The sequence below is a fragment of the Hevea brasiliensis genome, chromosome 6 (assembly GCF_030052815.1).
Source record: "Hevea brasiliensis isolate MT/VB/25A 57/8 chromosome 6, ASM3005281v1, whole genome shotgun sequence".
Classification (NCBI taxonomy): domain Eukaryota; kingdom Viridiplantae; phylum Streptophyta; class Magnoliopsida; order Malpighiales; family Euphorbiaceae; genus Hevea; species Hevea brasiliensis.
This window is the reverse complement of record NC_079498.1, coordinates 18,980,675-18,993,237: the sequence shown is the minus strand read 5'-3', so window position 1 is coordinate 18,993,237 and position 12,563 is coordinate 18,980,675. Positions and strand designations below refer to the sequence as shown.

General features: G+C 33.8%; 1 protein-coding gene across 8 annotated transcripts in view; it reads right to left on the bottom strand.

Moving 5' to 3' along the window:
• The window catches only part of LOC110656503 (uncharacterized), a 35,816-nt gene extending 23,711 nt beyond the window's left edge, over positions 1 to 12,105 (bottom strand). For 2 of the 8 annotated variants that reach the window (XR_009149450.1, XR_009149453.1), the window contains exons 1-7: positions 11,830 to 12,102; positions 11,268 to 11,293; positions 11,032 to 11,144; positions 10,830 to 10,917; positions 10,669 to 10,715; positions 10,317 to 10,406; positions 10,157 to 10,210 (exon numbers count right to left, since the gene is read on the bottom strand). Coding sequence is in view for 2 of the 8 variants with exons in the window: in XM_058148445.1 (XP_058004428.1) it covers positions 1,347 to 1,388; positions 10,157 to 10,210; positions 10,669 to 10,715; positions 10,830 to 10,917; positions 11,032 to 11,067 (267 nt within the window). In the remaining 6 variants the exon portion in view is untranslated. Of the gene's footprint in view, positions 1 to 1,206; positions 1,389 to 10,156; positions 10,211 to 10,316; positions 10,407 to 10,668; positions 10,716 to 10,829; positions 10,918 to 11,031; positions 11,145 to 11,267; positions 11,294 to 11,829 lie in introns of those variants that run through there. The other 6 variants (XR_009149454.1, XM_058148446.1, XR_009149452.1 and 3 more) reach the window with 5 other exon arrangements.
• Between the last annotated feature and the right edge of the window lie 458 nt (positions 12,106 to 12,563).

Genomic DNA, 12,563 nt, shown 5'->3' with positions numbered 1-12,563 from the left:
TCGATGCTCCACAACTCTCTCCCACAACTTCATAGTATAGCTCATGAGTTTAATTCCCCTATAGTTTGAGCAACTCTGTATGTCTCCCTTATTTTTAAAAATAGGTACTAAAATACTCTTCCTCCATTCATCAGGCATTTTCTTTGAGTTTAGAATCTTATTAAATAATTTAGTTAACCATGCCACTCCCATATCTCCCAAATACTTCAACACTTCAATTGGTATTTCATCTTACCTACTTTCATTCTCTTAAGTGCTTCCTTTACTTCTAAAGATCTAATCCTTCTAGTATAATTTACATTCTTTTCTATTGTTCTATAATCTATATTCACGCTATTTCCATTTTGACTATTATTAAAGAGATCATTAAAATAATTTCTCCATCTTTCTTTAATGTCCTCATCTTTCACCAACACTTTTCCTTCTTTATCCTTAATGCACCTAACTTGATTGAAATCTTGACATTTCCTTTATCTACTCCTTGCTAATCTATAAATATCTTTCTCCCCTTCTTTAGTTCGAATTTTGTCATATAACTTTTCAAAGGCACATGCTCTTACTTGGCTAATTTTGCCTCTTTCTTTGCTATCTTGCATATGCCTCATTATTATCACATTTAGGTAATTTCTTATACCATTCCCTTTTTCTCTTCACCGCCTTTTGTACTTCCTCATTCCACCACCATCTCTCTTTTGAGGGTGGTCCATGTCCTTTAGACTCCCCAAGTACTTTTCTATCTACTTCTCTAATCTTTGATGCCATCTGTATCCACATATCATTGGCCTCCATATCTAGCTTCCATACTTCAGACTCAAGAAGCTCATTTTTGAACTTCACTTGCTTTACTCCTTTGAACTCCCACCACTTTGTTCGAGCTACACTATTTCTTCTGACCTTACTTGAATTGTTCCTAAACTTGACATCCAAGACCACCAACCTATGTTGACTTGTTAAAGCCTCTCCTGGAATGACCTTGCAATCCTTGCATAGAGCTCTATTTGTCTTCCTGGTTAAGAGGAAGTCGATTTGACTTCTATGTTGCCCACTTTTGAAAGTCACTAAATGTGACTCTCTTTTTATAAAGTAGGTATTTGCTAGTATTAGGTTGTATGCCATAGCAAAATCCAGGATACTTTTTCCCTCCTCATTTCGACTGCCAAAACCAAAACCTCCATGAACATTCTCATAACCTTGCCTATCACTTCCTACATCAAGCGCTTCATAATGCTCACCAATATATCATGGTCCATCTCATCCCACCTTCTATTATTCTGTGTGTACACCTCGAGTAGCACCTTTTGCTTCTTCTCATGCTTGCGCAACCACTTGAGGGGGGGTTGCTGCTGCTATCGCTTCTTAGATCTTTTAACTAGTGGCAATGACGTCACCTGAAGAACATAGTAGGAATAGCACATTTTTGTAATAAGACAATGCAAACAAACTCAATGATGTAAGATTATTGAAAGTCATGCTTTGGGGAATTTTTCAGGAAAATAGGAGCAAAAGGCTCATCAAAGCCATCAAGCAATAATAAGACTAGCAAAGATTTATTGGATATCTAATTATTTGAAGCATTCTTATGAGGCCAATTTGTGTAAACTCTTTATATTTAACAAGACCAACAGTGGGGGAGTAAAAGTCGTTCCTGTGGAAGACTGCTGAGCTAGATTAAAATAAGTGGCTTGTCATATAAGTTGTTCCACAGCTATTGTAACTTATTTTTTCTCTTTTCTCTTTTCCTTTCACATGCGCAGCATGTGTGCTAGACTTGTATATAAAGACACAAACTTTGTATTCTGTTTTCAGATGAGAATATAGCAGTTACCATTTTTCTCAATTCTTTCTAAGCAAGTTTGTTCATGGTATCAGAGCCTGTTCAATTCTAGGGTTAGTTTCTTTGAGCAAATCTAAAGAAGCTGGAAGATTGAGTTGAGGAAATGGATGAAGAAGTTGTTAATCGAGATCGAAATTCTGCGACGGTAGAACCTGAAGCTACTCGGAATCAGGGTAGCGGAGATCCAATGAGTTTGCTAGGGTCCGACAATCCAGGTATGATTCTAGTTTCAGCACCTTTGATAGGGAATAATTTTCGATCTTGGTGTCATGCTATGAAAATAGCATTGGGAGCCAAACAGAAGTTAGGGTTTGTGGATGGTTCTATTCTGGAACCAGAAGAGCGATCTGAGGGTTATGAAAAGTGGAAACGATGTGACTACATGGTTACATCCTGGATCTTGAACTCTATGTCTAAGGAGTTGGTAGAGGCATTCATATATACTGCTTCAGCTAGGGAATTGTGGAATGAAATAGCTGAGAGGTATGGAGAGAATAATGGACCTTTGATTTACCATATTCAAAGGAAAATAAGTTCAATTAGTCAAGGAAATGGATCAGTGGTTGAATATTTTACAAGATTAAAAAAGCTTTGGGATGAGCTTGCGTCGATTGAGTGCTTGACTGCATGTAGTTGTGGTGCTGCAAAAGAACTTGCTGATATAACTGATAGGAACAAATTGATGCAGCTTCTCATGGGACTTGATGAGAGTTTTGAACAGGCAAGGAATCAGATTTTGTTGACAGATCCTCTTCCATCAATAAACAAGGCTTACTCGACAATTATAAAGTTTGAAGATCACAAACAAATTGCATCTAATTTTTCTGAATTAACTGGTGAGGTGGCTTTGTTTTCTAAGGGGCAAGGTATTAAGAAAGAACAGAAGAAATATGATCCTAAGAAGGGACATTGCAATTACTGCAATATGGATGGGCATATAAGGGAGAATTGTTTCAAATTGGTTGGATATCCAAATTGGTGGAAGTCTAGGAATAAGAATCAACCTAGACAATATAAATCTACTGCAGCACAAGTAGTTAGGGCAGATCAGTTGTTTACAAATATGAATGCAGTGGATACGCCACTAGAGGCTTGTGAAGATAATCACAGTATTGAAGATCTAAGTGTGAGATTGGGGTCAATTCAACAAGAATTACAAAGGTTAATAAAGGGAAAGACATCTGTGGCAGCTAATGTGATGGGACCTATCAATCAGAATTATTCAGGCAACACTACTCTTCATAGTATCACATCTTTTGCTGGTAACTTTAGTCTTATTAATGCATGTTGTGTAAGTGAATTAGATGTATGTTCATGGATCATAGACAGAGATGCCACTGACCATATGTCACCTTTCCAAAACCTTTTTAATTCCTTTCAAACCTTACCTAACCCTATCACAGTTCATTTACCTGATGGTACTAAAAATAAAGTTTCACAAGTAGGTACCATAATGTTGAGCTCTAACATTTGCCTTCATGATATTTTTTATTTGCCAAAATTCAAGTACAATTTACTATGAGTCAGTAAATTGTTAAAAACAACTAGAATCACACTTATTTTTTATCCCTCTTGTTGTCTCTTTCAGGACCTTCAGACTGAGAAAGTGATAGCGGTGGCACATGAAGTTGCAGGGCTCTATAAGCTAGATAAATCTAGTTTTTTGGCTTCTAGTATAAACGATTGTTTGTTGAGTCTACAAAACAATTTCTTGATTTCTTCACCCGTAAATACCATGATCTCTAATTCAAGAATCAATAAAGAGAATTACATTTGTTCTAGTTCTAATGTTGTTTCCAAAGTTGATATCTCTACTTTACATGCTAGATTAGGGCATGTGTCAGTCAAGAAAATGAATCACATTTTGGGAATTGAAGGGTGTATTTCAGGAGACAAATCTTTTGATTGTTTTGTGTGTCCTTTGGCAAAACAAAGTAGATTGCCTTTTCCTTTTAGAAAGACACAAGCACAACATGAGTTTGAGTTAGTTCATATAGATATTTGGGGACCTAATAAAGTTACTTCAGTCACTGGGGCCAAATATTTTCTTACCATAGTTGATGATAAGACTAGGGCTACTTGGACTTACATGTTACATAACAAGTCTCAAAGTGTTGCTACTATATCTAAATTTCTTCAGTTGGTTAACACTCAATTTGATGCTATGGTCAAGATTATTAGGACTGATAATGGTGCTAAGTTTGTAAATAGTAATTTTGCTCAACTGGTGTCTGATAGAGGTATAATTCATCAAAGAACATGTCCCTATACCCCACAACAGAATGGGATTGTTGAAAGAAAATATAGGCATCTTCTAGATACTGCCAGAGCTTTAAAGATACAAGCACAGTTACCTAAAGAGTTTTGGTCAGAATGTGTCTTAACAGCCACATATATCATCAATAGGTTGCCTATGCAAAAATTTAATTGGCTCACACCATATGAGCTACTTTACCATAAACCACCAGATTATAGTCATATGAGAGTGTTTGGTTGTTTGTGTTATGCTGTCAATCTCAATCCTTACAAGGATAAGTTTGATGATAGGGCAATTCAATCTATTTTCATTGGTTATTCAGGAGTGAATAAAGGGTATAAATTGTATAGTTTGAAGGATAAGAAAATATATGGAAGTAGAGATGTCAAATTTTTTGAAAATCATTTTCCCTTTCATTCTGTTTTTTCTTCTACTCCTGTTATTTTTTCTGATTCTGTTGTTCTTCCTAAACCAATTGATAATGATGCAAATGAGCCTTTATCAACTGTCACAGATATTACTATCAATGATAATGATTCTCATCATTCCCCACCTAATTCTTTACCTTCTTTATCTTCTCTACCTCTTTCTAATGACTCATCTTCTCTTTCTTTACCTTCACCTCATCCTCCTTTAAGAAGATCAACTAGAACAGTTTCCAAACCAGCATGGTTAAAGGATTTTGTTAATCTAGCTTCTGCAGACTCTCCTTCACTAGCTATCACTTGCTCAGCCAACAAATCAGGTATTTTCCTCAACCCTGTTATTTTTTTTACACCTTCTCATTCTTCCTTTGTTCATAATGTGTCTACTATTCATGAACCTACAACTTTTTCATAAGCTTCAACAGACATTAATTGGATTCAAGCTATGCAGTAGGAGCTCTCTGCTTTGGAAAGGAATGAAACTTGGGTGTTTACACCTTTGCCAAAAGGAAAAAAGGCTATTGGGTCTAAGTGGGTATATAAGGTGAAGTGTAAGCCTAATGGTGAAATAGAGAGGTTCAAAGCTAGATTAGTTGCTAAAGGATATAATCAGGTAGAAGGACTTGATTACAAGGACAGGTTTTCTCCTGTAGCTAAACTAGTTACAGTGAGAATATTCATTGTATTAGCAACTATTAAAAGATGGCCGATTTATCAGTTAGATATAAATAATGCATTCCTCCATGGATACTTAGATGAAAAGGTATATATGCATACACCACAGGGGTATGACAAAGCTAAACCTGGTCAAGTATGTCTTTTAAAAAGATCTTTGTATGGATTGAAACAGGCTTCTAGACAATGGAACCTGGAATTTACTAGTTTTCTTCACTCTCTTGGATTTCTTCAGTCCAAGAATGATCATTGTCTTTTTACAAAAACAGATTCAAACCAATTTATGGCTCTTTTAGTGTATGTAGATGATGTTATAATTATTGGCACTAGTTCAGAAGCTATTGCTACTGTTAAACAGGCTTTTCATTCCAAGTTCACAATTAAAGACTTGGGATTTATGAAGTACTTTCTGGGATTGGAAGTGGCAAGCTCAGGTTCTGGCACAATTCTTAGTCAAAGGAAATTTATGCTTGATGTGTTAGCAGATTCAGGTATGACAAATGCAAAACCAGCTTTGTTTCCTTTGCCTAAAAGTCTGCAATTGTCTACAGATTCTGGTGACTTATTATCTGAACCAAATTCTTATAGAAGACTTATTGGGAGGCTATTGTATATTAATATAACTAGACCTGACATCAGTTATGCAGTTCAACATTTATATCTCAGTTTATGTCAGTGCCTAGGAAGCCTCACATGGATGCAACTATGCATGTTTTAAGATACTTAAAATCCTGTCCATCTAGAGGATTATATTTTTAGCAGATTGTGATTTGAGGTTATTGGCATATTGTGATGCTGATTGGGCATCATGTGTGTTTTCTAGAAAATCCCTTACTGGTTTTTGCATCTTTCTTGGTAATTCTCTTATCTCTTGGAAGACCAAAAAACAAAATACAGTCTCCAAATCATCTGCAGAAACTGAGTATAGAGCTTTAGCTTCCACAGTTTGTGAATTGTTATGGATTTCTTATATTTTTAAAGATCAGCAGATTCCCATTCAATTGCCTATTTCATTGCGATGTCACAATAAAGCTGCTCTACATATTGCAGCCAATCCAGTCTTCCATGAGAGGACTAAACATATTGACATAGACTGTTATATTGCTAGGGAACAGTTGAAGAAAGGTTTTATTGCTCCATCTTATGTCTCTTCACAATTACAGTTGGCAGATATTTTTACCAAGCCTCTAACATCTGAGCTCCATAGTCAGTTTGTTTCCAAGTTGTCTCTTGTGTCACTTCCACATGATCCAACTTGAGGGGGGAATGTAGAAGACTGCTGAGCTGGATTAAAATAAGTGGCTTATCATATAAGTTGTTCCACAGCTGTTGTAACTTATTTTTTCTCTTGTCTTTTCCTTTCACATGCGTAGCATGTGTGCTAGACTTGTATATAAAGACACAGACTCTGTATTCTGTTTTCAGATGAGAATATAGCAGTTACCATTTTTCTTAATTCTTTCTAAGCAAGTTTGTTCAATTCCTTGAAGCTGAAACAACAAGACAACTAAATTTTGAGCTTTGATAAGCACTATAAAAGCCGTTCCTTGGAATTATCTCTTAATACAAAAACATAGAACCAATGTGGCAACAAACTTGTTCCATGCATATATAAATTTTCCAACAGAAAACTTTAACACACGAAATGGGGTAAAATAGCTTTATAAGGAATTGTTGTATAATTTCATTTTGTCACACAAAAACACCAGCAATTTTCAACATTGTTTCATGCGTGGCCGCTTTGGTCAAAATCAGTTGAAAGCTTCATCAGAATGCTTATCTGGCAGCCATGTCAGATGTTTTAAATTTAAAAATTCAAATGGAACATACTAAAATTGACTTAATTAATTTGATCAATCTCTATTTACTTTCTTGCTAAAAGATTATGCTACTCTTGCATTATGGAATCCATTCACTAGATAGTATAAGAAATTGCTTGTATCCATTCAAATTTGCTCAAAGGCTTAGGCAGTTTTGGTTGGGGTATGATGCTGCTGGTGATGATTAAATGGCAGTGAATATTGCATTACATTTGAACCAAGTTTGAGTTTTATCTTGAGAAGTAATTGTTGGAGAAAAGTTCAAGATTTCCCATTCTGATGCAGTGCGTTTCCCACTGGACCAGTAACGATAAATTTGTTTCAAGCAGTACAAACCCAAATTTACTTCCTGATTTGTTAAAATACAGATGCATAATTAGTTTTAGGGTGCTTTTTAGCTTGAGAAGTAATTGTTGGGGAAAAGCTCAAGATTTCCCATTTCGATGCAGTGCATTTCCCACTGGACCAGCAACGATAAATTTGTTTCAAGCAGTACAAACCCAAATTTACTTAGTGTTTTGTTAAAATACAGCTGCATAATTAGTTTTAGGGTGCTTCCTATTTAAATTAGGACTTATTTCTAATTTACCGATTCTAATTACAATTTATTTTTAGTTTTCCAATTTCAACTAGGTGTTAGTTTTTCCTATTTTATCTCAACTTCCTGATGTATTTTAGATTATCTAAACTTCCTAGAAATTAGATTTTTTTTTTTTTTCATTAGGATTAAGAGATTAAAATCTCTATAAATAGTCTCATATATCATGTGTCTTTTGAGCTTTTGAGTTTTGGTTTGGAGGATTGGGTTGAAAATAGAAAAACAAAAGATGGTGCAGTTCGTGGTAAGCTTATTTATCGACCAATTCTTGCATGAGGCAAAATGTCTACGATGATGATCCGGAAGAGGAAAACGACTACGAGCCAATTAGGTTCAATAGGTATCAAAGCGATGATGGTGAAAGGAGAAGAGGCAGATTATCAATTGAAAATTGATGTTCCTTATTTCTATGGGGATCTCAACATTGAAGAATTCTTAGATTAGATCACGAAGGTTGACAAATTCTTCAACTATATGGACATAACACCTGAAAGAGAGGTCAAGTTGGTGGCATGTTGATTAAAGGGAGATGCATTCACATGGTGGGAGCAACTACAATCTAGGAGGGTAAGAGAAGGAAAAGGACCATTCCATACATGGCAAATGACGAAATATTTGTTGGAACAAGAGCTTCAGCCTCTAGATAATGAGCAAATTTTATTCCAGCAGAAACAACGTTGTCAACAGGAGGTCCAATGAGAGCCCTTAGTGGTTGAAGAATGAAAGTGTAGAACAAAAAGAGCTTAGGGATTCAACAACGCAACTTGAAGTGGTGCAGCCTAAGTTTGAGGAATCCAAGCTATAAATTTTAATTGAATTTCCTTTTACCATGATTGAAAAAAAGAGTTTAAGGAAAGTGTCCTATGGAATGAAAATTATCACCTCTTGGAAAAATTAATGGAAGTTGAGGAAAATCATGTCACGGAGATGATGGAGAATAAAGATTTTCCAACTCTTTAATTCCTATTGTCTTTGCAGATTTTATTTGTTCAGATGCTCTTAAATATGAAAAGCAAAGTGAGAAGTTCAACGTCTTTCAATCTTGTTGCTACCATCAAGAAAGATAGAGTTGCTTGTTTTCTGCATTCCATTCTCAATTCTTCAACACTTTAAAGTCTGAGGACGAGTTCTATTCCAAGTGAGGGAGACTGGTCTGGAAGAACTCTAACTCGCAGATGAGCTTTTTTCATGTGGAGCGTTATGCAATGCGTTTCCCGCTAGACCAGCAACGAGAAATTTGCTCAAGTAGTCCAAACCCAATTTTAATTCTTGTTTTGTTAAAATACAATTGTATAATTAGTTTTAGGTTGTTTCCTATTTAAAGTACGACTTATTTCTAATTTACCTATTCTAATTAGGATTTACTTTTAGTTTTCCTATTTCAACTAGGTTTTAGTTTTTCCGATTTAATCTAAACTTCCTTATGCATTTTAGATTATCTTGAGCGAACATTATTAATTAGTCTCTCTATTTTAATTAAATTAACTACATGGTCCTTGTATTTTGGATAATACATTAGATAGTCTCTATATTTTTATTTCATCTACTCTTTAGTCCCTCCGTGCAGCATAAATCAAGTTTTCTGTTAATCAGTGTATTCAAAGGAGAGAGAAATTATCTTTACAGGGACTAAATAGTTCAAGGCTTAGAAAATAGGACTATACAATTGTGTTTTTCAAATTTCAGGGACTGAATGAAATGCAAAATAGCCCCTAAAATGACCAAAAGAACTAAAGAGTACATAAATAAAGCAAAAATAAGGAGACTAATTAATGTATTTTTTAAAATAGGATGACCAAATGTTAATTTTATTAAAATAAAGGGACTAAATAGTAATTTCTCTTATTTATACTTCATAGAAATTAAATTTATTTTCCTATTAGGATTAGGAGATTAAAATCTCTATAAATAGCCCCATATATCCTATATAGAGTTTTTGAGTTTTGATTAATAAAATTCTGCAAAGTTCACTCACAAATACTTGTGTATTGTATGAGAGTGTTCTTTTCTTAAGATTCACGTTGCATCACATTCAAAGATTATCATTTGTCCTGTGCATCAAGGAAGGTTGCTTTAGGTGACAACGGGTTTCTTCAAGTTCAGATTTCAATTGTTCACCATCTCTATGTTCTTGCTCAATTCCCTCAACATACCAATATTTCAACAGTCACATTCAAAGACTATCATTTGAAATATTTTTATTTATTTTATAAAATAAGAAAAACTTATAGAAAATTTTAATTATTACTTATTGATTTACAATTTATTTTATGTGATTGTGATAGACTCTACTGTTATGTTAATTTACAAATCAATTAACATTAAAGAGGAGTTAAAAGGGAAATACACACACACACACACACATTTTAATAATTATTTCGACTGAAATGCGAAAATAAGTATCTTGGGCATTGACAAGCAAAATCTAGCATGATTAATTAATAGGCACAACCAAACAATAAATCTTAAGTTTCAACTTTATTTTGCTAAACATGTATTATGAAAAAAAGAAGAAAATTAATAAAAGAAAAAGGTCCATTCCTTTACCAGATCATTTAACGACTTCAATAGCAAATCATTATCAGCATCCTTTATTTGAAGCTGAAACAACAAGACAACTAAAGTTTGAGCTTTGATAAGCACTACAAAATCCATTCTCAGAAATTAACTCTAAACATAAGACATTGATTCAATACAGAAACCACACCTTCTCAGATAAAATCTTGTTGCTTTTCTCCAAATATACATTCCTTTTTTGCAAATCTTTTAGCTAAGAGACTAACCCACTAACATCCATCTGGACAACACATTAAAATCCATAACAATCTAAATCAAAGACAAGCACACAAAACATCAACACAACCACATCCATGAATAAAATAAAGTACTAAATTAAAATAATGCTATGTTTTCCCTTTCTTTTCCTACATTTCTTCATACCCTAATTTCATAGTTCACTCCTTAGGACACAAATGAAATAAAGTAACATGCTGAAAAAAAAAATTAGAAAAGTGAATAACAATAATAGAAAAAGAAAGGAAAATCATATGAATTTCCACCTCTGAGAGTCGATTTCCGCTTTCTAACTTTCTCATTCCTACATTATCTGCACACAAAGATGTCCAAATTGAAAAAAAAAATCATATGAATTTAATAAAATAAAAATATTTTGTAACTGTATTTTTTTATAATAAAAAAAGAAAAGGAAATTGAGAGAGACCGATAGGGATAGGAGGTTTGGTGAGATCCAGACCAGAAGATTCTTTGCTTAATCTCTCTAGTGCTATTTTTTGTCTGTTCTCTTCTAACTTTAGAAATCAACACCATGTCAATTAATTAAAAGAAAATGAGGTTAAAATTCATAATTAATTGGAGAAAATAGTAGAAATACAAGGGAATAGGGATGGTGATTCAATCAGTACCATTTGTGGACCTAGAGATGTGTGATGAGCGTCCATAAATGGTGATGAATTCGGTCCTCTTCTTTCTCCCTATATGAGCCTCGATTGAATTTGAATTTGAATTTGAATTTTCTCTGCAGGCATCCATAAATAGATAAAGCATATAAAAAAGCTAGTCATAAGACTAGGAGATTTGTTTCCACCTTCCCTCCATTCTCCAAACCAAAAAGTTAAAGCCAAGAAAGACGACAATCTACCTCGAAAGCCCTCCTGTTCCTTTGATCTGAAAAATCCAAACTACTATTAATTAAAGGTATACCAGTTAGGCTAACAATTCATTTTCATTAGAATCTACGGCCACCTATTATACTCCTATGACAGAACACGCCAACTCTCAAAGTTATCTAGCTCGAGTACTTCACCAGTAACAGGTGCGACATGCTCACCAAGATAATGCCAATTGGCGACCTTTAATAATTGGCTATATCTAATTTAGTATAGCCTCTCTAACAGTTGTCAATTCTAACCAAGGAACCATTTGGAAACAAAAATTATACCCATTTTACATTCTAATCTAATGATAAAAATCTGTCTAATCTAGTAAACTTGTGCGGCGGAATTTAAATTGTCTTTTTCACCTTCATAAACCAACAGTAATGACAGAACTAAAATCAGATTTGAGCATTGATCACATGAACCAACATGTCAATACATCAACAGATCAGTGACCCAAACATCTGTGAAATGAACCAAAAAAAAAAAAAAAGACATCTGTGAAATGAAATCCAAACATCTGTAAACTAAAAATTGAAAACCCACCTACTGTGCAACGGGAAGGATGTGCAGGAAGAATGAGCACTGGCGAGCTTGAGATGCGAGGTTAAAAGGCGAGGGAATCTGTCCTTCGGTGCTACGGCGAGGTTGAGAGGCCATGACAGTGAGGGAATCGGAGGGGCTTGAGCTGAGAGGAACGGGTAGCCAGCGGGCAACTGTGATTTGTGAAAAAGTGGGTGGCTGCGCAGTCTCCTTGTAAAGAGGGCCGAGGGAGGTTTTTTTTCACCGAAACGACGTATCTTTGGATCATAACGAGTTTCAAATGCGGATGTTCCTTTTTCATATTTATTTTATGGGAAATTACTCCATATATATTAAAGAAATTAATTATTTAATTTTATAATTAAAAAATATATATTATTCAATATTTTTATTTTTAATTTATTAAATTATTTAATTTTTTTATTAATTTTTTTATTAATCAATATCAGTTATATTACTGTTTAATTTATTTATGCGAATAAAATTAGTGTTTTATTTTCATTTATCGTCCATCAATTTTAAAAATTGTATTAGCATATCTCTTAAATTTAATTTGTATCATAAAAATTTTCTAAGTTTAATTTATATTAGTTAAATATTATATTCAATTATTTAAAATAAAATGTTAATTTTAATATTATTTTAATTAATTATATAAATAAACATATTTAGTAATTTAAAAATTATTTTTTTTATTTAATTATATTTTTATGAAAGTTATATTATTAACGTATAAT